General features: G+C 42.1%; 2 protein-coding genes across 6 annotated transcripts; both read right to left on the bottom strand.

Annotated features, from left to right (window-relative positions):
- Positions 1 to 16: 16 nt before the first annotated feature.
- Positions 17 to 16912, bottom strand: LOC106589543 (transmembrane protein 184B-like). Of its 5 annotated transcripts, none has more exons than XM_014179655.2 (10): positions 16261 to 16912; positions 16067 to 16139; positions 9792 to 10043; positions 7735 to 7900; positions 4232 to 4322; positions 3925 to 4092; positions 3543 to 3712; positions 3153 to 3353; positions 2646 to 2672; positions 17 to 2361 (listed from the first exon to the last, which is right to left on the bottom strand). In XM_014179655.2, the coding sequence occupies exons 3-10, from the start codon at positions 10041 to 10043 to the stop codon at positions 2132 to 2134; spliced, it is 1305 nt and encodes a 434-aa protein (XP_014035130.2). In that variant the 5' UTR covers positions 16067 to 16139; positions 16261 to 16912; the 3' UTR covers positions 17 to 2131. The 5 variants fall into 5 exon arrangements, with proteins under 5 accessions (XP_014035130.2, XP_014035131.2, XP_014035129.2 ...); XM_014179656.2 differs by having other exon boundaries at positions 16067 to 16115; XM_014179654.2 differs by lacking the exon at positions 16067 to 16139.
- Positions 16913 to 17120: 208 nt separating this feature from the next.
- LOC106589542 (casein kinase I) lies at positions 17121 to 25632 on the bottom strand. The gene is made up of 11 exons (XM_014179651.2): positions 25337 to 25632; positions 23623 to 23723; positions 22987 to 23097; positions 22633 to 22781; positions 22187 to 22415; positions 21509 to 21679; positions 20795 to 20943; positions 20348 to 20555; positions 19528 to 19667; positions 19261 to 19324; positions 17121 to 19054 (listed from the first exon to the last, which is right to left on the bottom strand). Exons 2-10 carry the CDS (start codon positions 23696 to 23698, stop codon positions 19292 to 19294), a joined length of 1266 nt encoding a protein of 421 aa, XP_014035126.1. The 5' UTR covers positions 23699 to 23723; positions 25337 to 25632; the 3' UTR covers positions 17121 to 19054; positions 19261 to 19291.
- Between the last annotated feature and the right edge of the window lie 2363 nt (positions 25633 to 27995).

Below are 27995 nucleotides of genomic sequence, written 5' to 3'. Positions count from 1 at the left end.
ACATGACAAGACTAACTTAAGACAAATCTAAATATCTTTATTTTGTCTGAATTTCATTTAGACTAAAAATAGGAGCATATCAGCAGCTTTGACAAAATACAAAAGAACTAGACAAAAAAAGCAGTCATCAAAATAAAAGATTTAAATGGTTTATGGAGCGACAGTACAAAACTAAGCCTTTTTAATCAGAGTTTTACATCATTGTCATTATTACATCAACATTACTAAATATTTCTCCAGTATATCATTTCAAACTGTATGTACATCATCTTATGTCTAGCAATAATAGTCTTATACATCTCAAAATGCACCCTAGGCCTAGATAAAGAGAGCGCAGAGAGTGAAGAAAGATATCAGAAAAAGAAGAACTGGAGAATGAAATGGTCTTGTGGTGACTTTCTCTTTGTACCAGAAACTGGAAATGTTTGGGGATGAGGCCAAACCCTCATCATTTATTCAACATGGCAAAGGATTCAACAGAATGCTACAGTAGACATACCATAATAAGTGTAGTTCCATAACACGCTACATACTGGCCTCGACAATATAAATAAAGCAGACATTCTGACTATAATTTAATGGGAAATATTGACACCCCGAAGAGTTAATAGCCTCTCTGGACAACGGCTTGCCGACATGTATAGGGCCTAGCTCTCTCACACACAGTATAAGTTGAGGGAGGGGTCAGCATAGACTGAGGCTGGGACTCCACTCCACTAAGATAAAGCATTCCTTTCTCTAGCAGACAGAATGTGTAGGCTACAAGCATAATGTGTGACCATGAGCGGTCTGTGTTTGATAGATAAGGGTGTGTGTGTCTGTAAATTGACTAAATATAATATAGACTCCCTGCTGCTCTCTGGTGGCAGGACTGAGCATGGAGCAGCAGTGACTCACCATGACTTTACTGTATAATGGCAGCCTGTCCGTATGACTCACTACAATAACCTCAACGTTAAACTATGTATAACGCAATACCTTTTCTCTGTAAGCACTTAACGTTCACTTCTGTGTAATGGAAACATCTATACGACACTAAAAGTGAGTCTAAAATCGACTTCATTACAAAGCTGAATCTTTTGTTGTTGTTTTTTTTGCATCCAGTTACCCTTTTTTTTGCCTGAGATTGTCTAACTGGAATTGTAAGTATTTAAAAATAGTGTTTACCTATATTCCTGCGGTGTCTACGTACTCTGATCGCACAGATATCACTAAAAGTGTTTTTCCTAACATACATTAGAGGCCAGGATAGGTCGGGTGGCAGAATGAGCCTCACTGGATTAGAGCCTGACCTAATCCTCACCATACGAATAATGCCCCAATTACAACAGTATAATCCAGACTACCACGCTGCTCGATTGCCCTCACCCTGCCTGTCTGCTACACACTGGAGCAGGTTTCTCTTCATCTGTAATCTGATCAAGTGCTGTCCAACCAACCACTATCACCTGCCCTCCCCTCACATCCCCCATCCATCCCCTGTCCCTAGTGAATCAATGACAACACCACCATACTCCAGTCCACAGAGCTGCTTCTGCCCTAAACCACCCCCTCACACCGTCCATTTAAAACCAACTGTAAACATGGTCACCACAGAGATCTGAGAATGGCCTGGTCTTAAAACGAAAAACTTCAAACCAATAAGCCAAATCAAATGCCACCCATAGGTAGAGTACTCCAATATCAATTTGGTATGGGCTGTCTTCTTCAGGGGATGTTAGCTAGTAAGCACACACACTTTTTAACCATACAATCCATTTATCCAAACCAGAAATAAAATCTCTAATAAGTCTACAATTCAGTCTCAGAAAATCCTCAAATTCCTATAAAAGTTTTTTTCTAGACAATGGTTTCAACCAAAATGTACCTCAGCATGTTCCCACTAAGTGTGTGCTTCATCAATAGTTCCTGTATAGTCCTGAATTTGTGCAAATAGTATGTGTGTAGTAGAGCATATTAAAATGGACCAGGCTAAATCACATGGTCCTGTATTGACGTACCAACACCTAACACACCTTAAATCCCCTGCCAATCCTCCATAAGACATGTACAACATGAGGAAGACCAGGGAGTAGTACCTTACCGCAACAGTCAGTAAAGAGGTGATTGGCTGGGATTGGTGTGTGTTAACTTAGAACTCATCGTCTGAGCTGAGCAGCAGAGTCTTCTCATTGTCGCGGGTGCTGACGGTGCTATGTGTGCGGGACACAGGCGGGGCAGAGTGACCCTGTTCCAGGGTGGACTGCTGGGTATACTGCTGGTAGGCCGGGGAGAAGTTATGGATAGCATCCTGGACCATGTCTCCAGGGTTCATCGTCTCCTTCAGGCTGCTGGAGATGCTCTTCATGGGGGCGCAGCGACCTGGGAGAAGGGGGGTGGAGGAAAGGACAATATATAAAATATTTTTAAAAAAGTAAAGTAAGAGTTGTGTAGTAATTGTGAATAATGTAAAACCTAAGAGTGGAAAATCACTTTTGTAAGCTTGCTACAGTGAACGTAAAAACAGCAACAATAACAACCACTGATTTCACAGAAAGCAACATTTCATTCAAAGTAAGACAAAAGGAGCACAACATTGAACACAGGATTGTAAAAAGTAGAAAGAAGCATAAAGATGGTGAAGAAACAATCAGTGGTAGACCTACCATACTCTCCATATATAGGAACTGGGCCTTGATAACGCAGCATGGGGAAAGAGAACGAACGACAAAGGGGCAAGGATATGGAAGGAGAATAAGACAGACAAAATGACCCAGAGAATACAAAGAGGAGGGATGACCAATGAACCAAGGAGGGAGTTTTAAAAAGGATGAGGAAAAGCAGGTATTCCAAAACCAAAGATGAATGGGAGGAGATGAAGGGAAATAAAGATGCGGAAAAGTACCACAACATAGGAAGTAAAGGGGTATGGAGAGGAGGAGGACAAAGTGGGAAATGTATGTTGACAAGGGGATAGAGGGAAAGGGAGTGTGAGTCAGTGAAAAGAGAAGACGTGATCATATTATCTAGAGAAGTTCTGCAAAGATACTATACCATGAGTACCATGAGCTGGACCAATGTCGAGTTGGTCCAGTTAAATAAAGGTTAAATTAAATAAATAAATAAAAATGGTCACCACAGTGTATAATACAGCTAAAACTCAGTCTCCTTACCCTGAGAGAGAGAGTCCAGCCTCTTGTCCATGTAGACCTTGTATGTGAAGGCATGACGCAGGGCCAGGGAGGCAAAGAACATCTCGATGCAGACGATGAAGTTCTGGTAACCGGCGGCAACCGTTCCCTCTCCCACTGACACCCCAGGTGAGTTGATTTTGGGGATGGCCCCACACTTCTCTAGGATGGCCAGCAACATGCCTGATGGTAAAGAAACAGATATGTGGAGAATGACTACAGTACTATAGTATAATGATATTGACTTGGCATGTAATATGATATGAATGACATTACTCATACTCAATTGTCTACAGTGCTTCAATGACCTAAAAATGTAAATCTGTATTTAGATGTTTAGTGTGTGTGTGTGTGTTTATTTGTGCTTCTCACCCTGCCAGAAGGAGAGGAAGATGACAGATTTGACCATGAAGAACTTGAGCAGGGGGCTGTAGGGGCTGAGCAGGTGCCGGGTGGAGAAGTAGAAGAGGAAGAGGGCGTAGAGAGACAGGCTGACTGAGATGTTGTAGACGATGGACACATACAGGTACCCACTGTTCACACTAGGGGGACAGACAGGGACAAGACTGTTGATTAGATTTGAGAGTGAACCAACATTAGGACAAATCTGTATCACTGGATTTGCAACCATCTACACAGAAGCACAGCATCTTTTTGGTAATCAAAGTCTTAATAAAACAATAGACGTACACATCTTATAACATTTTTTTGTATGAGATATTCAACGATTGCATAACAAGAAGCAGTGTCGTACTTGAAGTCTCCATCACGGTACTTTCCAAAGGCCTGCAGGATGACTGTGACCACGGCCATGAGGGGTTTGACCACACAGAACTGTAGCGTGGCCTGCTTACAGAACCTCAGGAATCCAATGGAGTAACTCCTCCCCCAGAGACAGCACGTACCGTACATACAACTGGACCTGGGGACGCAGGAAAACACTTGTTAAATACATCAGTTAATGAGAGATGTTGAACACACACACACACACACACACACACACACACACACACACACACACACACACACACACACACACACGAGTGGAAGATGAGACTCACTCGATAGGTTTTCCTCTGATCTCAGCCATGATGGCGCTCTCTCCTCCCAGGTACTCATAACACAGGCTCAGAAAGTTATAGATGACAAACGCTGCACAGGAGAGACACACACACTGTCAATAAAGGACCATTTAAGAAGTCGACTCCTCAGACATATGTTTTACATCTAAATATCGTGTACAGTATATTAACCTCCTAATATGGACATGGAAAAAGATCTAAGAACCCAGTACTCTTCCATTACCCCAAGAGACAAGATAAGCCAATCACTGACATATAGAAGGCAATGGAAAAAAGGCAACAAACACCAGACCACCCAGCCACTCGTTGACTTCCTGTGCGGAGTTATGTCACAGACCCAAGGGAGCCCTCTACTTCCTGCCCACAGGAGATGTGTTTTTCTAACTGGTTGATCGGACCAGACCACACACTCATAGAATTACACTAAACAAAAAATTATAAAAACACAACAAGCAACAATTTCATCAATTTTACTGAGTTACAGATCATATAAGGAAATCAGTCAATTAAAATAAATTCATTAGGCCCTAATCTATGGATTTCACATGACTGCGCAGGGGCGTGAGGCCAGTTGGACGTGGCTTATGGTAGAGAAATTAACATGACATTTTCTGGCAACAGCTCTGGTGGACATTCCTGCAGTCAGCATGCCAATTGCACACTCCTTCAAAACTTGAGACATCTGTGGCTTTGTGTTGTGTGACAACTGCACATTTTTAATGTGGCCTTTTATAGTCCCCAGCACCTGTGTAATAATCATTCTGTTTAATCAGCTTCTTGATATGCCACACCTGTCAAGTGGATGGATTGTCATGGAAAAGGAAAAATGCTCAATAACAGGGATGTAAACACATTGGTCCTCAACATTTGAGAGAAATAAGCTTTTTGTGCATCTGGGATCTTTTATTTCAGCTCATGAAACCAACACTTTACATGTTGCATTTATATTTTTATTCAGTATAATCAAGATAATAAAGCTTATAGGATCCCTGTGCATACTGCACAGATCCACTGAGCTATAAATCATCTGAGTGGCCTGCCAGCACTAGTAGCAATGGCATTGACCCATCCATATGATATAACCAGTGACTGAGAAGCAGTGTCTGCCCTCCTTGGGGAGTGATAAATGTCATGTCTGTAGACCAGTCATACTGGAGCAGGTGGCAGTGACTTTGCAGTCTGTGTTCCGGATGTGCACGTTCTGTTCTACGCTGTGTGTGTGTGTGTGTGTGTGTGTGTGTGTGTGTAGTGTGACTGATGGGCTGTGTCAGGTCAATAAAGCAGGAAGGGATTACCAACTCTCACTACACCAGGGGCTCTATGAAACGGTATAGTCGCACAGTGTATTCGCACACCCCCCCCCCCCACACCCACCAGCTTTATTCTTAAGGAACAACAATAAAAGTAAACGCATATGGATGTGCTCTATTCTCACCTTTGACCAGACCAATGAAAGACATCCTACAGTATGCATCCAATAGCATGTCTGTGACCTACAGTACCAGTCAAAAGTTTGGACACGCCTACTCATTATTCCAGGGTCTTTCTTTATTTGTACTATTTTCTACATTGTAAAATAATAGTGAAGTCATCAAAACAATGAAATAACACATATGGAATCATGTAGTAACCAAAAAAAAGTGTTAAACAAATCAAAATATATTTTAGATTTGAGATTCTTCAACGTAGCCACCCTTCGCCTTGATGACAGCTTTGCGCACTTTTTATTTTTTACCCTGTTTTCGCCCCAATTTCATGGTATCTAATTGGTAGTTACAGTCTTGTCTCATCGCTGCGACTCCCGTACGGACTCGGGAGAGGCGAAGGTCGAGAGCCATGCGTCCTCCGAAACACAACCCAACCAAGCTGCACTGCTTCTTGACACAACGCCCATCCAACCCGGAAGCCAGCCGCACCAATGTGTCGGAGGAAACACCGTACACCTGGCGACCTGGTCAGCGTGCACTGCGCCCGGCCCGCCACAGGAGTCGCTAGTGCGCGACGAGACAAGGATATCCCTGCCGGCCAAACCCTCCCTAACCCGGACGACGCTGGGCCAATTGTGCGCCGCCCCATGGACCTCCCGGTCGCGGCCGGCTGCGACAGAGCCTGGGTTTTATTTAAAACCTTGATTTCATAGGTATTATTTCACAGTTTTGTTGTCTTCACTATTATTCTACAATGTAGAAAATAGTAAAAATAAAGAAAAACCCTGGAATGAGTAGGTTTGTCCAAACGTTTGACTGCTACTGTATGTGTCTGTCTGTATTGCATCAATGTGACTAGTATGACTGAGACGAGGAAAGGCTCAACCCTGAGACACTCACTGTATGACTAATACGCTATACACCACTATACTCTCTATTAACCCCTGAAGGAGGATTCTAGAGTTCTCATTCCCTGCTCAGCAGTTCTGTGAGTGTGTGTGCCGTGTGTGTATTGAACCAGTAAGCGAGTGTGTTGGTGTATAACATATGGGAGGTTTAGTGCCATAGTGTAAGATGGTGACTTGTAACGTCAAGTGAGGGTGTGTGACTGTGTAGTGAGTGATGGTACTTGCATGAGAATCTGTGGGAGTGTGTGTTACAGAGTACAGCTCTATATTTAGCCTGTACACCCAGGGGAACAGAGCTGCTGTGAGATCCCATTTGTCAAACACACCTTCTTCTCTGCAGCAGAAGCACTGGCATCAGCTATTCTGTCATCTCTCTCTCTATCACTCGCACCCTGTATCACCCGCTTTCTCACTCTCATCATCAGCCTCACTCTCTCTGGTTGTCTCTGCAGCACAGCTCTACTAACACATGCACAGACAGACAGAACCATAGACATTAAGGAACAGAACTGACCTGGGGTGACACCACATCACACACACTAGTCCAGACTAGCCCACACTGACTGCCAGACTAAATTCATAGATAACAGAGTACAGGTATCTAGAAGTTAAAAAGGTATTTTACAAGTACATTAGGCCTATATAAAATGTGTGATATTCACCATTGTATCCCTTGTGACTAGGAATATTGCATAAGCCATACCAGATAAACAACTGCCTCTGTCTTCTGTTCTCTGTGTGTGTACCAGCATGTTTGGTTGAGACCTCATCATTAGGGCTGCCGTGTGCAGTGAACACGGTTGCTATGCAACAGGTTCTTCCTACCCAGAAATCTGGGCAGGCCCCAGAACAACAAGAGGCAGATCAGCAGTTAGCCATCTGTCCATGGGGCAGCACCATGACACACACACACACACACACACACACACACACACACACACACACACACACACACACACACACACACACACACACACACACACACACACACACACACACACACACACACACACACACACACACACACACACACACACACACACACACACACACACACACACACGAGTGTGTGTGTGTGTGTGTGTCTAATCCACATGTGTGGACATTGGAGGCCAAAGACAGCCTGCCCAGGGAGCAAAACTCTTACCCTCATAGCAGTCCCGGACGGTGTCAAAGTAGACGTAGTACTCCTCGTTAGTGAAGAAGAGGAGGCTGAGCCAGGAGTCAAAAGCATAGATGGGCACGATGAAGAGAATCCGCACGATGTGTCTCTGCTCATTAGGAGAACTGTAGTAACGCAGGTGCATGTAGATCTGAGAGGGCGAGAGAGAAACAAAGATGGATGGAAAGGAGATCATTTATATAGAGAGAGAGAGAGATAGAGAGGAGAGTGGGGATGAAACAAATAGAGAGGGATAGAGTTTAATGTTTACATCAATTTCTATTGTCCCACTTTACAAGACACAAATGCAGCATTGCATAGTTTCTCAACCTGTTACTAATTAACATCCTGCCTCTGAGGGAGACAGGAATGGGAGTGAGAGCAGTGGGAATTCACAGAAGAACACAGTGATGCCTACACCATAGAGATCCTATTCAATTAGAGGGACTAGGTCATAAAGCCTCCAACGTTCCAAAATGGGGCAAAATGGCAGCCATCTTGGTCAGGGAGAAATCCAAAACGAGTCTAATTGGAATGAATGACAGTAGTGGCATAGGTGATGCATTTCCTGCTTTTACTTATGCAGGAAAACTAAAGTATGTGATGCATCTGAAACTGTGTAATGGAATTATATTCAACCTAAAATATTGTCATACACTGAGTGTAGAAAACATTAGAAACACCTGCTCTTTCCATGACACAGGTGAATCCAGGTGAAAGCTATGATCCCTTATGAATGTCACTTGTTAAATCCACAGTCTAGATGAAGGGGAGGAGACAGGTTAAAGAAGGAGTTTTAAGCCTTAAGACAATTGAGACATGGATTGTGTGTGTGTGCCATTCAGAGGGTGAATGGGCAAGACAAAATATTTAAGTGCCTTTGAACGGATTATGGTAGTAGGTGCCAGGCGCACAAGTTTGAGTGTGTCAAGAACTGCAACGCTGCTGGGTTTTTCACGCTCAACAGTTTTCCGTGTGTATCAAGAATGGTCCACCACCCAAAGGACATCCAGCCAACTGATACACATGTGGGAAGCATTGGAGTCAACGTGGGCCAGCATCCCTGTGGAACGCTTTCAACACCTTGTAGAGTCCATGCCCCGACGAATTGAGGTTGTTCTGAGGGCAAAAGGGTGTGCAACTCGATATTAGGAAGGTGTCCCTAATGTTTTGTACACTAAGTGTATAGTTATAAATACAGGTTATACAGGTTTTATACATATTTTCTGTATAAATAGCCTCCAGAATATATGTAAACAGAACATAAATGTCTCAGATGTTGTTTTCTTGGAAAGCTGTGAGTGCTATTATATGATACAACGTCAATACTGATTTGAGCCAGGCTATGGCTGTGGATTGACAGGATTGTTTAAATGGAATGTTGGCATGTTGGCAGTTCATTAAAAAAAAATATATGGAATCATTTCTCTAAAACAGTCTGGCTAGCTAACAGACATATAGTGCAGATAAATTCTTCACATTCATTGTTTTACACAATATCTTATCACAACACTGGCAAACCTTGGTTGGGCAACTCCCTGACCAACATGGCTGATCTTCGGACCATCATAAAAAGGTTAATGTTCATTCTAGCATTCAAATGCCTAATTATATGGTCTACACACTATCCTTGGCATCTTTTCAGTTTAGCCCCCTTTTCTCTACCCAAACAAAGAAGCCACCAGACATTCTAATTTCAGACAGTAGGACAGGGATTACCTTTCATAAGGTGGGTGCAGTTGGAGTGTTGAGTTTTTCAGTTAAACAAACAGGGATTGTGTGTTGTTGCTAGGCAACCTATGCTCTCTGACTGAGCACTGAGCAGATGCATCTATTCCTCCAGCATCACCCCAGGTGGAACCTCTGGTCCCCACACTGTAGGGCCTACAGGGGAAGACAACACCTAGACCCCCACGCCTGGGCATACCATTTGGAGTTTCAACAGAAACTCTAAATGGTGTTCAGTTTTAGTGGATTGAGTGTGTTTTGAGACGTGGGGAAGTGTGTATCTGTGTGTGCGTGTGTAATGTGTATTTTATTACCTGGTGACAGGTGAAGAGCAGGGCAGTCCAGACGAAGAAGCCCGACACGGCCTGGGCAGCGGGGGTCATCAGGAAGGTGGGCTGGTCCAGGGTCAGCAAGGGGGTCTCTGGGAACCAGGAGATGTTGGGGCCCGGGGAGTCCATGGTGGGAGGGGGACCAGGGGCCCCACCCAGGGGGTATTCCTCTCCAACCCCAACACCTAGTCTTAGCCGTTCAGACAGGGGCACGTCACGCCTCCACAGACGACTCATCTGGAGAAAAGAGTACAGAGAGAAAACATGTCTTTTATGTCCACATTAATGAGACCGTGCATAAACAGTGCAGACATTCAGTCTGATACTTTCCAGTAATACATGTAGAAAGCAGAGCATTATTGGAGATACTGTAACCATCAACCACAGTTATCGATAATGTAATTTACGTTGATGAGAGCATCTCATAAAGGAAGAACAGAGACAATGAGTCAGGTGTGTTGTACTGTTTCCTGAATAGAGTCTGAGGGAATCAATAGATTCCAGAGTGGGAGGGGGAGATAACTGTATAATCTCTGATAGTCAAACCAATGTTTCCCCCTCCTAGGCTACTAACTGTATAGACAGCAGTGGCATGTATTCATGGGTGCAAAGGAAAGCCAGGCTTCCCAAAAATATTGACCCCCTCCAAAAATAAAACAAAAAAACATTTTGTCTCTCCGTTTAATAATTGTCCTTCAATTTGCAAGAGGCTGAATGTTTCTCACAGGACAAAGCATCCGAGCGAGTGAAACAGTGAAATAGTGAGACAGCGCCCCTCTGTCTCTCTACGTGTAGGCCATTTATCTGATGCGATCTGGTCCAAACGAGTATGACATTGTTGCCGCCTGTACCATTGAAAGCAAGGGAAGCCAGCAAACATCTGACCTCCCTTGACAAAAAAGGTATAACATTTCTTGCCAATCAGCATTGAGCTAAACTGAACGAGCTCAACTATGAATGTTCCTAGTGCACAATTATTTTTTTTTTAAATAAATAAATAAAAACTGTCAAGGGAAGCCAGCTTGGATTTGGCGTCACTCCTATCAAATCCCATTAGGAGCATACGTCATTGACAGAAAAACGTAAATTGTTGCATCTCGTTGTGTTGTTGTCCTCCGGCGGCTAGCTAGCTAAAATTGTCCCTTTCCTAAATTAGCCATGGAGGGAGATAGGAATTTGGACTTGTGGTTTTACTTAATTCTCCATACTGACCAATGATTATGCAATTCTGATCCAACCATTAATTCATACATTGTTGTGCTCCTGGCCTGAGAGGATGGAAGTTCAATATGTAGATAAATGAAGAAGGCTAATGTTAACTAGCTAACATGGCCCATGAATGCAAGTTAGGCTAGCTTGCAAGCATTTTAGCCAGGTAGCCTAGGACAACACTGTCATACAGTGTGTACTGTATGACAGTGATAAACCGTTTCGTCAACATGAAAGACAGGAGGATGGCATTGGCGTTTCTCTACAAGTAGGGTGAGTCAACCTGTTTTTCTACTTGCAAGAACGCGCAAGCGCACACGCACACACACACACACACATCAGAACCATGGACAACCACATACAGTTGAAGTCGGAAGTTTACATACACCTAGGTTGGAGTCATTAAAACTTGTTTTTTAACCACTCCACAAATTTCTTGTTAACAAACTATAGTTTTGGCAAGTCGGTTAGGACATCTACTTTGTGCATGACACAAGTCATTTTTCCAACAACTGTTTACAGACAGATAATTTCACTGTACCACAATTCCAGTGGGTCAGAAGTTGAATGTGCCTTAAACAGCTTCCAGAAATTCCTGAAAATGATGTCATGGCTTTATAAGCTTCTGATAGGCTAATTGACATAATTCGAGTCAATTGAAGGTGTACCTGTGGATGTATTTCAAGGCCTACCTTCAAACTCAGCGCCTCTTTGCTTGACATCATGGAAAAATCAAAAGAAATTAGCCAAGACCTCAGAAAAACAAATCGAGACATCCACAAGTCTGGTTCATCCTTGGGAGCAATTTCAAAACGCATGAAGGTACCACATTCATCTGTACAAACAATAGTACACAAGTATAAACACCATTGGACTATGCAGCCGTCATACCGCTCAGGAAGGAGACGTGTTCTGTCTCCTAGAGATTTATGTTTTTCGGTACGAAAATGCAAATTAATCCCAGAACAACAGCATAGGACCTTGTGAAGATGTTGGTGGACACAGGTAAAAAAGTATCTATATCCACAGTAAAACGAGTCCTATATCGACATAACCTGAAAGGCTGCTCAGCAAGGAAGAAGCCATAAAAAAGCCAGACTACGGTTTGCAACTGAACACGGGGACAAAGATGGTACTTTTTGGAGAAATGTCCTCTGGTCTGATGAAACAAAAATAGAACTGTTTGGCCATAACTGACCATTGTTATGTTTGGAGGAAAAAGGGGGAGGCTTGCAAGCCGAAGAACACCATCCCAACCGTGAAGCACGGGGGTGGCAGCATCATGTTGTGGGGGTGCTTTGCTGCAGGAGAGACTGGTGCACTTCACAAAATAGATGGCATCATGAGGAAAGAAAAGTATGTGGATATATTGAAGCAACATCTCAAGACAGCAGTCAGGATGTTAAAGCTTGGTCGCAAATGAGTCTTCCAAAAATGGACAATGACCCCAAGCATACTTCCAAAGTTGTGGCAAAATGGCTTAAGGATAACAAAGTCAAGGTATTGGAGTGGCCATCACAAAACCCGGACCTCAATCCCATAGAAAATTTGTGGGCAGAACTGAAAAAGTGTGTGCGAGCAAGGAGGCCTACAAACCTGACTCAGTTATACCAGCTCTGTCAGGAGGAATGGGCCACAATTCACCCAACTTATTGTGGGAAGCTTGTGGAAGGCTACCCGAAACATTTGACCCAAGTTAAACAATTTAAAGGTAATGCTACCAAATACTAATTGAGTGTATGTAAACTTCTGACCCACTGAGAATGTGATGATAGAAATAAAAGCAGAAATAAATCATTCTCTCTACTATTATTCTGACATTTCACATTCTTAAAAAAAGTGGTGATCTAACTGAGGTAAAACAGGGAATTTTTACTTGGATTAAATGTCAGAAATGGTGAAAAACTGAGTTTAAATGTATTTGGCTAAGGTGTATGTAAACTTCTGACTTCAACTGTATTTAGCTTATGTTGATTTGACTAAATAGTTTTTGGTTATCTTTTAGTTGTCACTGTATTAGATTAAGCAGAGATGATTTGATGATATTGAAATGTTGAAGTTGAAATGGTGCTGGAATAGTGATTGGTTTCCCCAGTGATTTTCCCCATGCACAGTTACTGATAGACAGGGCATTCCCTCCTCGCTGAAATAATTGAGTTTCTATTGACAGTTTTGGGTTAAACAGGTTGATCTGAAAGCATGTTTGTATGGGCAATTCTACGTTAATTATCTAGATGTTCCGCTAGCGGAACGCCTCGCCAATATCCAATGAAAGAGCGTGGCGCGAATTACAAACTCCTCAAAAATCCCAAAACTTCAATTTTTCCAAACATATGACTATTTTACACCATTTTAAAAGACAAGACTCTCCTTTATCTAACCAGATTGTCCGATTTCAAAAAGGCTTTACAACGAAAGCAAAACATTAGATTATGTCAGGGGAGTACCCAGCCAGAAATAATCACACACCCATTTTTCAAGCTAGCATATAATGTCGCAAAAAACAAAACCACAGCTAAATGCAGCACTAACCTTTGATGATCTTCATCAGATGACACTCCTAGCACATTATGTTATACAATACATGCATGTTTTGTTCAATCAGGTTCATATTTATATCAAAAACCAGCTTTTTACATTAGCATGTGACGTTCAGAACTAGCATACCCACCGAAAACTTCCGGTGAATTTACTAAATTACTCACGATAAACGTTCCCAAAAAACATAACAATTATTTTAAGAATTATAGATACAGAACTCCTTTATGCAATCGTGGTGTCCGATTTTAAAATAGCTTTTCGGCAAAAGCACATTTTGCAATATTCTGAGTAGATAGCCCGGCCATCATGGCTAGCTATTTTGACACCCACCAAGTTTGGCACTCACCAAACTCAGATTTACTATAAGAAAAATTGGATTACCTTTGCTGTTCTTCGTCAGAATGCACTCCCAGGACTTCTACTTCAACACCCAATGTTGTTTTGGTTCCATATAATCCATAGTTATATCCAAATAGCTGCGTTTTGTTCTTGCGTTCAAGACACTATCCGAAGGGTGACGCGCCGGCGAGTATCGTGACAAAGAAATTCAAAATATTCCCATTACCATACTTCGAAGCATGTCAAACGCTGTTTAAAATAAATTTTTATGCGATTTTTCTCGTAAAATAGCGATAATATTCCGACCGGGAGACCTTGTTTTCGTTCAAAGACTGAAAATAGAAAATGGAGTCTTCACATGCTCGCTCGCTCGCGCGCCCGTGTCTTTGAGCCTATGGGAGCCTTAGAAAATGTCACGTTACAGCAGAGATCCTCTATTTTCCATAAAGAGGCTATAGAAGGACAAGAAATGGTCAGATTCCTGTATGGAATCTTCTCAGGTTTTGGCCTGCCATATGAGTTCTGTTATACTCACAGACACCATTCAAACAGTTTTACAAACTTTAGGGTGTTTTCTATCCACATCTACTAATTATATTCTAGTTTCTGGGCAGGAGTAATAATCAGATTAAATCGGGTACGTTTTTTATCCGGCTGTGAAAATACTGCCCCCTATCCTAAACAGGTTAAAAGAGTGCTGCTGAGACTGATGTTTTTTGTACGTCAATGATTGCAAAGTAAACAAACCATACAACTCTATGCACAAGGCCTACTTTGAATAATTTCCACAGATTTATTTCTCTCTCCAAAAACACTTATTTGAAGAGCAGTGCAGAAGCAAAGTTTGGTAACAGAATGACGGCACAAACTGCGCAAACTGTCATTCTGTTACCAAACTTAGCATCTGCACTGTTCTTGAAGTAAATGTATTTTTGTAAAAAAACATTAAAAATTCAAATAAAAAAGATTCGGTAACATTTTTTAAAGTAGTTCTTGTGCAGAGAGTTGTACAGTTTGTTTAACTACAGTATTTTTCAATGGGAGAGGGACCAAACACAAGGAAAACATTTGTAAATGTTTCTATTTAGTCATTATGAATCCCTATTTCAAACAGAATTTAGTATCATTTACATAGTATCAGATATCCTGCTGGCATGTTTGTATCTGCCACGCGATAACCTCAATACCAGTTGTTGCTGTCATTGAGGTTATCATAGAAAAAAATAAGAAATACTATCCCCTTCAAAGGCCACACAACAACACACACAGTGAGACTAAAAATAGCCCGCTGTGACTCATAAAGCCATTCTCAAGCAAAAATCAGAGACAGCAACAGTGGACAGAATATAAAAGGACATGTCTAAACTGACCTATCATATCATGGCTTGGCTGCCAAACCTACAAAATAATAGCAAGAACCCCCTCTGCAGTTTAGAAAATGCTGTCATAATGCTGTGCTGATAAACATTTACAATACATGTTTAACATGCAAGTCACATTAACAGCAGCATGACAGACTGAGGCAGTATTGTGTTGTTTCCACACACACAGGCATGCAAACACAGGTGTAATCCTGGGTCTCACTACACTAATGAAATTAAATGAATCCAATTACATTGATTATCTGACTCGTGTCTCTGACAGTGTGTTGGAGCTTGAGTCACATTAATGTCTATGAATGTGCATGTTTCTCTCTGTGTGTGATGGGGGTAATTTGTATTGGTTTGCAGAGAATCAGCAAATTAACATGTAGAATAGGGCTGGGTTGAATGCATCAACAGCAGACAGTAGGACAGACAGGGAGAGAGACACATGACTGGAATATGTGTGTGTTGGGGTTTGTGAGGGAGGTAATATTATTAAAAACCATTAAAAAAAAGGTTAAATGCTTTCAATACCAAATCCATAACAAATGCCACTAACTTGAATTAGTTGTCAGGTAAATAACATTTTAAAAAAGGTAAACAATGAAATATGAGATTAGGAAGATCGAGTGATTACCAACAAACAGCAGTAACCATTCAAGCAAATTTGGCAAAACAACTGGCAGAGGAACATTGTTTGCAGCAGGGAAACATAGTAGCCACTAATGTTAAGCAGGACTCGACACTGAATGTATGAATGACAGGTTGGTAAACAGGCGCATACTGTATGTAGACCGTCACTCTCACCTTTGCAGTTGATTGTCGATATGTAAAGTTGAATCAAGATGACGTCTGTCTGAAGAATGGATTTTTTTTTAAACTGAAACATACGTTTATGCTAATTATATTTGAAAGGGTAGACAACTAGAAACCATTGTTATTTTAGACATAACTTTAATCAGATTTATTTGCATTCAAACGGGCAAGTAAAATCATTATACCTTTCATCAATTGATGGTTTCTGAACAAACTTCAGTCGGCGGGTGCAGTTTTAAAGCAAGAAACAAGAGAAAAATGTATTTAACTCCACAAAACTGCGATCGTTACTTCGACATCCATGTTTATTTTCCAGTCCTGCTCGATTGGAAATCTTTCAATTCTAACCAAGAGTTAAATCCGTTTTTAAAAATCTCAGTTGTTAAGGTTTTAATCTCATTTTAGTGTGCCTTGGTCCTTTCTTCATTCCGTTATGAAAAATACAGGTAAAATATCAGTTTTGTCCCGCTCTATAAACTCCGTCATTCCTTTCTCCCCTTTTTCCTACCTCGGCGTTTGTAACAGACCCTATCTTCTAGGATTAGCTACATTCGATCAACTCCGTTCGGTACTCTCCGTAGGTTCTCTCGAATGATATGTAGCCTGCTGTTTCCACCAATCACAGCCAATGAGCACCGGGAAGTGGATGGGTCGTGACAGAGATCAGTTTATAATGACGAGATGCTCATGTCTCCACCCTAACAATGGGAGTCGTTGTCCAAAAGGCTCGAAGGCAGTCGACACGTTTACTGTAGGTCCAGAATAAACCCATAGAAAAGCTTTGGGTTTATATTGGACAATTTCGGCGAGTGAAATCTCTCGCTTTGCTTCTTCCTCTCTGGTTGTGATTTGTGGCAATGCGCATGCGCATGGCAACATCTAATTTGAATCGAATCGCATTTACGGGCTGATCCTAGGTCAGTTTAGTTTTACATTACTTTCCATTCTAACAACTTAGGTAACTATTGAAAATGTATCTAAGAACTATCAAAATGACTTCTAAAATAAATTATCCACACACACAAACACACAACAGACAATATTATAAGTTGTGCATATCTTTATTGACTCATAATATATAGCCCCCCTCCTATGAATCAAAACGTTATGAACTAGCGTAGGCCTATTCCGTAAATTGTATCCACATCTGTCGTTTTTTGTTGCATTATTGCACGTAATTTTCATCGTTGTATGTATCTATGTATTTATGCACTATATGTGGTGATGCTGTGCTGTTGAGTTTGAGATGCAACAAGACAACTTTATGGAAAGGGACACAATACAATTATTAATTATTATTATTATACACAATATTGTTGTAATAAAATCTAAGCATGGTAAAGAAATGCACAAGATATCAGTGCACCCACACAACCATATATTTCATCTTTATTATTATCTGCCTGCTCATGCAGGTGTAGGCCTACCTTACATTTGACTCCCTTTACACCCAACCAAGCCCTCCTGCAGGTCAATAAATCTCTGTTACTACATTGACATCTTCAAACAACCTAGCACATTCTGGCTTTACACAAAAACATATTTAAAGAGATAAAAAAATAATTTAAAAAAGTTATTGAGCATATAACTTTGAAATCCAACCTCTTCATTTCTCCCATGCTCCTCCTCGCATCGCCAGGATAATACGGCTTGTTTTCTTATTATCATAATAACCAAGAGTGCAGGTTATTATTCATTATTCTCACTTTTGCGAAGCCTGGCATGAGAGGTTAGAGTCTTGCCTTGACTTACCAGTTGACAAAAACACCAGAACAAAAACAATCAATTGAGTAAATAACTAATTTCCTCCACTTAATGATAAGAAGTAATGCTCCTTTATTATATGGTCCACCATCATTTGAAGGGGCATTTTTAGCTCTTTGTTGTTGACAAATGTAATACAATACTGTGTTCACATACACTGCAGAGGGGAGTGGAACCTCAATGGAAATGTGTCAATAATCTTAACAGTAAGTGTTGTAGAACCAAAATGTCCTCATTTAACGCTAGGTTAAAATCTACTCATAATTATTCTTATCCTGGAATTCCTAAACAGTGAAGACGTAAAGAGAAAATGGGTGACAGTCCATCTCTCTAAGTCTCCTACCATCCCCTTCATCCTTTGACTCTTGGTCGGTCCTTGGCTTGCTAAAACCAAAAGTACGAAAAACAAACAGTAAGACAATAAGACATTGACATACACTGACTATATGCAACCCCACTTCTCTAAGCAACTCTGATGCAAACACTTTCACATTCATTCACATTCATCTTTTCCCATTCCTGAACAACGTTTTACCACATCTCTTCCTATCTCTCTTTCTTTCATTTGCCCCCAATTCCTCTCAGCTGAGATCGTCTTGCCTACTAGTGAATAAATCATTTTTGCTTGACCCCAGGAAACCTCTGATTTTGTTCTTGTTGTTATTGATTATAAACATACACCATTAGCAGTAAATGCAGCTGTCATAAATTGGACATTCAACGTGAGACAAACGATTTCGACGGTGTGTTTTTTAAGCTACACATGAGCCCATACAATCACCTCAGCGATGGAAACAGCTAGAACAATCAGAGCTTGTCCATTTTGCACTGACATGTGCATGTTTTTTTGCGCATTGAGCTTCTGAGAGACGTGTATGGTCCCACTGATCATGTAGCCGGCGTAATGAGAGTGAACCAGGACAGTAGTACAGAAGTCTCATTCACCAGCTGAGGCAAAGGTCTTACAAGCCTGGGAGGCAAGGCTAGACCATGAGAGTGTCTTTAAGTTGTCAATCTTTCATCTTTTCACAATTTCCTCCAGTTAACTACAGTCATAGTGGACAGGCGTTCACTTCTCACACTTTCTTTCAATCCTTCGTTCCTCTCCTTTTTTCTTCCATCTTTCATCCCTCTTCAGTGTTGTTGACCCACTGCTTTCTTTTTTATCCAACAATTTCCAAAGTACTTGAGTAGGTATTTGATACAATGCCATGGCTGCAAAAAAATATTCATATATTTACTTCACTTTTTACACACATTTGCAAAAAATGTCATTCAAGAAAGCATAAGCATACTTAGGGCCAAATTCGAACTTGAGATCTGTGCATGCAACTAACTAACATGAGTAAATCGTGCATTGATGTTACAGGTTAGGGTTGGTCCATAGTTCACATAGTGTTGTCCCTCTGACGTGTCCTTACCTGCCAGTCCAGAGGGCCAGAGAGGAGCAGCTCACTTCCCCAGGTGTTCAAATGGCACACTGACCTGGTGAAGAGGAGAGGGGGTTAACAGAAAGCATAGGCTTAGTATAAGGTGCTGTGCATTCAACAGACATATTATACATTCACATACACAGGCAGACAAACTTCAGTCCCTTTCAGAAGGGGAAGAGTAGGGGGGCAGTGGGGTTCACGATAGCAGAAAGAGAGAGCAAAATTGAGAGAGAGATACAATGGTAGGTAAATTACCTGTGATGTGGCGATGCGTGATTGGCCCATCTGTGCAGTGAGGTCAGAGGAGGAGATGTTGGCGGGGGCGCCACGGTGGAGCCTCATGGCCACCTTTCTCTCTCGCTCCGCACGGGACACGGCCTGTGGGGACCGGTTCCCTACACACACACACACATTATTGGTCAAATGGAATCTAGTGCTGGGCAGGAACAAATGCCTGCACACCTTGGACTTTCCTCCAAGTTTCCTCAGCCAAGTCCAAACACAACAGACTCTTTAAGAGACTAGAGGGCTACAAACTGGAGTCATGAGTTGAGCAAGTGGTTTAGTTTACACACCCTCCCTCGTGTTTATGCAGTAACATCCTGTCGACCTAATGAAGTAAGTGAAAACCTTACGCACTAGTAGACTCCTAAGTAGTTGGTGCATAGATCTAAAATAGTCAGTAGTAGAAAAAGAGAAGATCCGGACTCTTATATTTGTTTTAGTCCAAATGGAATAAACATTTTGTTTGATATTTCACTTTCATTCTAAGAATGCAGACCTTCTTTTCAACTACTGTCTGCCTCATGACTCACCTGACTGTGCGACTCCTCTGGAAGCAGGGTTACTGTCTGCCTCATGACTCACCTGACTGTGCGACTCCTCTGGAAGCAGGGTTACTGTCTGCCTCATGACTCACATGACTGTGCTACTCCTCTGGAAGCAGGGTTACTGTCTTCCTCATGACTCACCTGACTGTGCGACTCCTCTGGAAGCAGGGTTACTGTCTGCCTCATGACTCACCTGACTGTGCGACTCCTCTGGAAGCAGGGTTACTGTCTGCCTCATGACTCACCTGACTGTGCTACTCCTCTGGAAGCAGGATTAGAGGCTGCTGCATTGGGGCCATTTCTGATCCTGTCTACGCCGCCCGGGGGGTTTCCGCCCGGGGGTAGGGCACGAGGTACCCTAGGTCCCCCGCCGATCCTCTCATCCCCCTCTTTTCCCTCTCTCCTCTCCCTTTCCCTCTCCCTCTCCCCATCCTCGGCTGTCCTGCTGGCCCCCTGAAGCAGAAAGATGTTTGTTCAGGTTAGGAAGGTGCCAGGGATTCAAAATAAACTCATAGGGAACCATGTTTCTATAATCAACTATGTAAACGTCATATATTATACATTTATAATACACATGTAATCCACTAATGTATAATGTCATTTAAAATGAAAATGTAATGAAACAAATAGATATATTGTGAATAAATTATTCATTGCGTAATAATAAAGGTTAATAGGGATGCAGTACTCACAAACTTGAGCATGTTCCAGTCAAAGACATAGTCGTAGGAGAAGCCCTGTCTGTGGAACAAGTTTCTGAACAGCTGTCTCAGGTACGAGTAGTCCGGCTTGTCATCGAACCGCAGAGAGCGACAGAAGTTCAGGTAGGTGGAGAACTCAGCTGTGGATAGAGTGGGCGACAGAAAGACTCAGCTATGGATAGAGTGGGCGACAGAAAGACTCAGCTATGGATAGAGTGGGTGACAGAAAGACTCAGCTATGGATAGAGTGGGCAACAGAGTGACTCAGCTGTCGATAGAGTGGGTGACAGAGAGACTCAACTGTGGATAGAGTGGGTGACAGAGAGACTCAGCTGTGGATAGAGTGGGTGACAGAGAGACTCAGCTGTGAATAGAGTGGGTGACAGAGTGACTCAGCTGTGGATAGAGTGGGTGACAGAGTGACTCAGCTGTCGATAGAGTGGGTGACAGAGAGACTCAGCTGTGGATAGAGTGGGTGACAGAGAGACTCAGCTGTGGATAGAGTGGGTGACAGAGAGACTCAGCTGTGGATAGAGGGGGTGACAGAGGCTAACCAAAGTGTCACCAAAGACTTGGGTCAAATGCACATTAATTTAGCTTGGTGTTGAAAGACTACTTGAAGTGAGTTTCTAACAACACTAACACAAACACATTCATAGTTAGTGTTGTAAACCCAGGATAAAGAAACAGACTTTAGCTACTTACATGGGTATCCCTTGCAGAGCACCTCGATGGGGGTGGACATCTTCTTCTCACTGATGCGTTCGTACTTCTGCCTCTTGGTGGCGGCCTTGAGGCCCTGCCAGGGCAGAGAGCCCAGGTTGAAGTACATCAGGACGTAACCAAGAGACTCCAGGTCATCACGACGAGACTGCTCTGTAGAGAGAGGGAGGGGGAGAAGAGTGGGGGGTTGTGGGGGGAGAGAGGAGACATGGAGAGAGGAGACACTATACTGATCTTATTTAGACACATAAAACAAAACAATAACATGTGTATACCTTCAGAGGAGAAAGAGGAGAGAACAGGAATTTAGAGTAAAGGAAATGAGAGAAGAGTAGCATAGAGTAAAGGAAAGGAGAGAACAGGAGCATAGAGTAAAGGAAAGGAGAGAACAGGAGCATAGAGTAAAGGAAAGGAGAGAAGGGGAGCATAGAGTAAAGGAAAGGAGAGAAGAGGGGAGTGAGGGAGGGAGGGAGGGAGGGAGGAAGAGAGAGGAGATGGAGAAGGGTCAATACTCCTACTGCAGTAGTTCTGTGAATCAACTCCGGATCAATACCGACGCAATCACGTAAAATCTATCGACTCTCTCACTACACACACACAGCCGATGAAGGGTCAAACATACGTGAACACACACTGTTAATATTACAATTAGTACTGTACCTATCCCCAGGTGTGTGTTGATGGATGCGTAGCGTGCCGTGCCGGTCAGGTTCTTGTTCTCGCGGTAGGGGATGTGCTGGTGTGTGCGGGCGTCGCGGTACTTCTTGGCCAGGCCAAAGTCAATGATGTACACCAGGTTGCCCTTCTTGCCCAGGCCCATTAGGAAGTTGTCAGGCTTCACATCTCTGTGGATGAAGTTCTTAGAGTGGATGTACTCAATACGGCTGATCTGGAGAGGAGAAAGGAGGTGGAGAAAGAGGGGGAAAGGAGAGAGGGAATGGTTGACTATCATTATTAGTTCCAGTTCTTGGTTAAAGCCAATAACGTTATATATAATCAAGGGGTATTCTTTGAAAATGCCATCACAATAAAGCATATAGAGAAGCATATGATATGATAAAAAGGTGAACAGAGGTTTTGGAGGAGGAGGAGGAGGCGTGCTGTACCATCTGGTCAGCCAGCAGCAGGACAGTCTTGAGGCTGAACTTGCGGGAACAGAAGTTGAACAGGTCCTCCAGACTGGGGCCTAGCAGCTCCATCACCATCACGTTGTAGTCTCCCTCTGCTCCACACCACTTTATGGATGGGATTCCCACTATAGGGAAGGGAGAGTGAGATTTATAAGCTAGTGTCACTTACTGGGGTTCGAACCCAGGTCCAGAGTAAGCCTTCTAAGCTAAAGCCTAGGCATTAGCTTGGAAAACCCATGCAAAACTTCAGGTTTCAGGTTAGGGTTTCCCAACATAGTCGCCCACCACTCCCACCCCTGACCACACCCTCTTGTCCTACTCCTCTCTCACCTCCTCCCTGCATCATCTTGTAGAACTTGCTCTCGATGTGGAGTTGTGGGTGTTTGGTCTTCACACATTCCAGCTTAATGGCCACCTCCTCACCCGTGGCAATGTTAATGCCTGACAGAGACACAGGAAGGGACACATACCAAAAGGACCAACTTTTTGATGACGCAATCACCATGGTCTACTCTGACACAGTCTTTTCTTTTTATGGCCAGCTTTGATGTGTTCAATGATGAAATGTGTTCGGACAGAATTTAAAAGGATACTTTGGGATTTTGGCAATGAAACCCTTTATCTACCTCTAACTTCTAGTATGAAAGAAGTTAGAGGTAGTTTCGCAGGCGAATGCTAACTAGCGTTAGCGCAATGACTGGAAGTCTATCTACTAGCATGCTAGCAGTTACCATAGACTTCCAGTCATTGTGCTAACACTAGTTAGCAACTTCCTTCAAACTGCACGCAGATACATAAAAATTGTATCCACACGTTCATCTGACTGTGAAGAAGTAGATAAAAGTAGACAAAATCCTGAAGTATCCCTTTAAAGTTAGTATGGAAGGCAGTCTATTCTGGAATATGTTTATTTAGAGGTTTGTGAGAATAAGTAGAGTTAGAGCTGCATTAAAATGAATGTCTTACCCAGGTAAATGTCTCCAAAAGAGCCGCTCCCTATCTTCCTGCCGAGGCGGTACTTGTTCCCCACTCTCAGTTCCATGGTTCCTGCTGGTCTTCCCAACTCACTGAGGGAGCAAACATTTACATTTTAGTCATTCTTATCCAGAGTGACTTACAGGAGCAATTATGGTTAAGTGCCTTGATCAAGGGCACATCGACATATTTATCACCTAGTCGGCTCAGGGATGCGAACCAGCGACCTTTCGGTTACTGGCCTAACGCTCTTAACTGCTAGGCTACCCGCTGCCCTCTGTCATCAATCAAACTGTAGATCGATATAGCTGAAGGACATTGTGACGCAACCCAGTTCCATCTCAATCTCATGGGGATCCAACTCAAATAAGATGTTACAAAAGGGAGAATTGGTTACAAAATAAGAAACGGGACAAGAGAAGACAAAATGAAGACCAATTCAGGGATGGAGAAAGAAGAAAACATTATTTAAGCCAAAATAATTGGAATGGGAGTGGAAAAAAAGTGTGGTTAAAATGTGGATTTTCAAAAAATAGTTTTTTAACTTCTTATAAGAAAGTTGGAGCTATGGATTTGAAAAAGCTGTGTACTATGTGTCTCTGAGAGGGCATGTGCAGGGGAAAACTCAGTGTGAATCTGACTTAATAAATCCAGCACTTTGAACCAGCTGGCATCTCACACACTCCATCTCACTTCAAAGGACACCAGCACATACACAAATAATTAGCATAACCTCATCATTTCAGAGTCCCAAATGAAATTAAGTGAAACACATTTTCTTCCAGCTAGCCATATGCATGCTTTTCCCATCACTATACAGGAAGAGGTTTACTATGGAAAATGGCTGTGATGGTGTTGAAATACATACATAGTAAAGACAGACTGATTATAAAGATGGTAAATATGCTTAATTTGCATTTCAATTCATGCTCTGTAAGGGCAGTGCACTCAGGATGCCCTGCTGGTGTCTTGTATGTAAAGGTTGGCAGCAGAGCAAAATATAATGTGTAATAGACGAACACTAAACAGATTAATAAAGATGAACTAATAAAGTTATAATATATTATATCATTCTATTCTATTAAAAAAGATATATTCTACAGTCGTACATAATGTTGGTGGATGAGATGGGATAAATCCCAACAGCGATAGAACATTTTGAAGCAAGGTAATGATAGATGATAGGAACTACATGCAATCTTACCATGATCATTTTACACTGTAAACCCGTCTCAGTTAAGGTCAAACTCTTGTTAATGAATGCATATACGAAACAGCTCAAGTTTGTGTTAGGTAAGTAGCCTACCCTATAAGCCTATTACAAAATTGAGCCTATTCTTGTAGCAAGGTTGTAGCGCTGCTCCATAGCAAGATGCCAGGGGCCACGTCATTTGCTGCAGATCTAAAATAGTAAATCATCCAGTCGACAGAGCTGGGAAGCTAGATTAAACCTATCCAAAAGTCTAATCGATATAATTAGGCCTATATTAGACACATTCGAATTCACGTTCAGTGTTTATTGTCAATATTTGCACAAAGCCGCACCCTTGGCTTGGGAAAACCTTCTCGGTCGAGAAAAACCCTATTTCCCTACCTTCGGATTCTGACTCGCTTGTTTGGGTCCCTGTACAAACCCCAAACAGACAAACACAATTCCCCCTTATTTACCAATGGACCCGTGCATTTCCTCCCCTCCGTTGCTCACCGGTTTTGATCAAGCTCTTCAGGGACTGCTGCCTTCCTTCCACCGAGGTGCTGATCAGGACGTTGTCATTCAAACAGCACCATGGACAGCGAAAGACGGCCGCGGCGCTTGACGAACCATTCCTCACCGCCCTCCTGATCCTGATCCCGATGTAAGCGTCCCGCGGTATACTCTGGTCTAGTCTGCACTGCGAATGACAGATAATTTGGGGTAAACTGGAAATCCAGCTATTCCTCTATCTCTCGTCTCAGTTACACCATTGACAATATCAATGATGTCATTCAGCACAGACCATAAGAAAATGCCCGGATTACCTTAAAGACACCGCGCGCCTCATGCAGCTGTTGTTCCACTGTTGTGAATGTCGTGAGTTGGAGCACTTTCCAAGGCTGCTATACTCAGTCTACTGAAAGTGTTGTAGTTTATTGAGTCTAAGAAGACTGTAGGATCAGTCCCACTGTTGTCTAATTCTAATTAACGCATTTGTAACTTTATCTTTTAAAATGATAACTAGTTTGATGTATTGGTTTTGTGAGGGCTGCAAGATGTTTACCAGGTTTATTTGCCAATAAGTAGTATACTTAATAGTAGCCTATGCTTTATTTGAGTTTAACCTGTTGGCTCTCTTCAAAAGTAAAATATCATATTCCTGCTCAAATTCTGAAATTAAATGTTATTCTTTACTTGGTAAAGATTTTTTATGGCCTTTTTCTAAAATAGTGAATTGTTTTATTTTTCTTTAATTTTAATTTCTAAATCAGATTTAACCTTTGCTGAGTATGATCATTCCCCTAATGTACAACTTAAAAGTGTCCAAAATGATATTGAGTGTCGGCTTTTCTCTTTCCTCTATGTCTACATTTGTAATGGTAAAGGTTTGAATATGATCATTTATTTAATACATGTCGGGTCTTGAAGATACGCTCTGTTCATTCTCCATATTCTGTCGCTAAGTGTTTTTTCTGTTGGTGTAATTAAGCATGATACGGAGAATTATCCGGATTCACTATGTCATGGATTTTTTAACCCAGTAAATTGTTGAGAGCGTTTAAAAAAAAAAAAATGTAGTGAATTCTTGAATAGCTTTTCTGAATTGAGAAAAAAATAAAAAAAGGAGTAGTCTTTTGTAGTTGGGAGTAGTAGTCTCCAGGTGTCCTGTAAATTATTTGTAGACATGACATTTTTCAGCTTCTTTGGAGGTTCCTTGAATCTGTCAATCTTATTGGAATGTATGATTTAGGTTGCCTGCTAAAATAATAGTTCCTGTCTGGATTTGATCTAATATAGCTTGAATTGTATCTAAAAACACCAGATGGGCGCCTGGTGGGATATACAATGAAATCAATGTACATTGTTCACCATGTAAGGTACAATTCAACATGAGAAAACTGCCTTCTTGGTCAGTGTGCTGGGATATAAGGGAAAGGGGTGTATTCTTAATTATCAGGATGCCGACACCTCTGCTGTTACTACAGTAGGTGGCAGCATAGGCCTCTCTAACCCAAGTCCTCTTTAAATATTCAATTTCTCCTTTTTTGAAATGTAACTCTTGCAGGATTGTTTGTTTGTTGTTGTTTCCATCGGCACTGTGAGTTGTGCTAGCTGGAATTGTGTGGAGTATCAGCGTTAGCCTACTTTGCTACTATACTGCCGCCCAAAGTTAAAGAAGGTTGGAATAATGGAGAGGACAGTGTTTTGCTGTCACAGGTGCATGATCTTTTAAATCAACAAAAATATGTCTAAAAGCAATTGTTATAGCAACAGGAAAAAAGCATCAAGAGCTTTGTTCAAATACTGGTGGACTCAAATAACAAAATAATGGACGATCTGATCAGAGGTCCAAGACCTTAAGAACAGTTTGCAGAGAGGCGGATGTCCTGAAAGAGAGACTTGCAGCAAGATCACAACAAACGGTAAGTCCACGCAAGATGATGTCAGCACTGTCTGTGAATCATTATAGAATATCACCAAAGGCATTACAGTATGGGTTAGAAACACTGTGGTACCACAGTATGAGTCATAATACCCATAAAACCTACCCAAACATGGAAATGGTTGCAATCATTTTTCTACCATTCATTTTTTTTCCATAGGGGATTTTAGAAGCACTTAAAATAAGGTATGTGTTTCATATAGGCTTACCCTGGCATGATGTATTCGCCTCTATTTAATTCCCATAAATGAAACGCTAAATAGCTGCTAATGTGGCTATCATACAGAACTACAAATGCCTGTCGCAAGCTTCATATCACGCACCATGGCCATGATGATCTGGACAACACCATAGTACACTCCAAGCTCATCATTAAGCTTGAGGCCCTGGGTCTGAACACCGCCCTGTGCAACTGCCCTGGACTTTCTGACGGGCTGCCCCCATGTGGTGAAGGTAGGAAACATCACCTCCACTCCACTGATCCTCAACACTGGGGCCCCACAAGGGTGTGTGCTCAGCCCCCTCCTGTACTACCTGTTCACCCATGACTGCGTGGCCAAGCACGCCTCCAACTGAATCATCAAGTTTGCAGACGACACAACAGTAGTAGGCTTGATTACTAACGATGACGAGACAGCCTACATGGAGGAGGTGAGGGCTCTGGGAGTGTGGTACCTCTCATTCAACGTCAACAAAACAAAAGAGATGATCGTGGACTTTAGGAAA

This window comes from Salmo salar, chromosome ssa28 (genome assembly GCF_905237065.1).
Source record: "Salmo salar chromosome ssa28, Ssal_v3.1, whole genome shotgun sequence".
Classification (NCBI taxonomy): Eukaryota; Metazoa; Chordata; class Actinopteri; order Salmoniformes; family Salmonidae; genus Salmo; species Salmo salar.
Note: the sequence above shows the minus strand (reverse complement) of the source record. Positions and strands in the feature narration are given on the sequence as shown.

Excerpts from the sequence above, each read along its gene's own strand:
- LOC106589543 (XM_014179655.2), bottom strand. The coding sequence starts at position 10,043 with ATGAGTCGTCTGTGGAGGCGTGACGTGCCCCTGTCTGAACGGCTAAGA. Across the intron at positions 7,901-9,791 it reads TGCTCTTCACCTGTCACCAG|ATCTACATGCACCTGCGTTA; the intron begins GTAATAAAATAC and ends TCGCCCTCTCAG. Across the intron at positions 4,093-4,231 it reads ATCAGAGGAAAACCTATCGA|GTCCAGTTGTATGTACGGTA; the intron begins GTGAGTCTCATC and ends CTGCGTCCCCAG.
- LOC106589542 (XM_014179651.2), bottom strand. The coding sequence starts at position 23,698 with ATGGAACTGAGAGTGGGGAACAAGTACCGCCTCGGCAGGAAGATAGGG. Across the intron at positions 22,416-22,632 it reads TGCTGCTGGCTGACCAGATG|ATCAGCCGTATTGAGTACAT; the intron begins GTACAGCACGCC and ends TCTCCTCTCCAG. Across the intron at positions 20,556-20,794 it reads ACTGGAACATGCTCAAGTTT|GGGGCCAGCAGGACAGCCGA; the intron begins GTGAGTACTGCA and ends TTTCTGCTTCAG.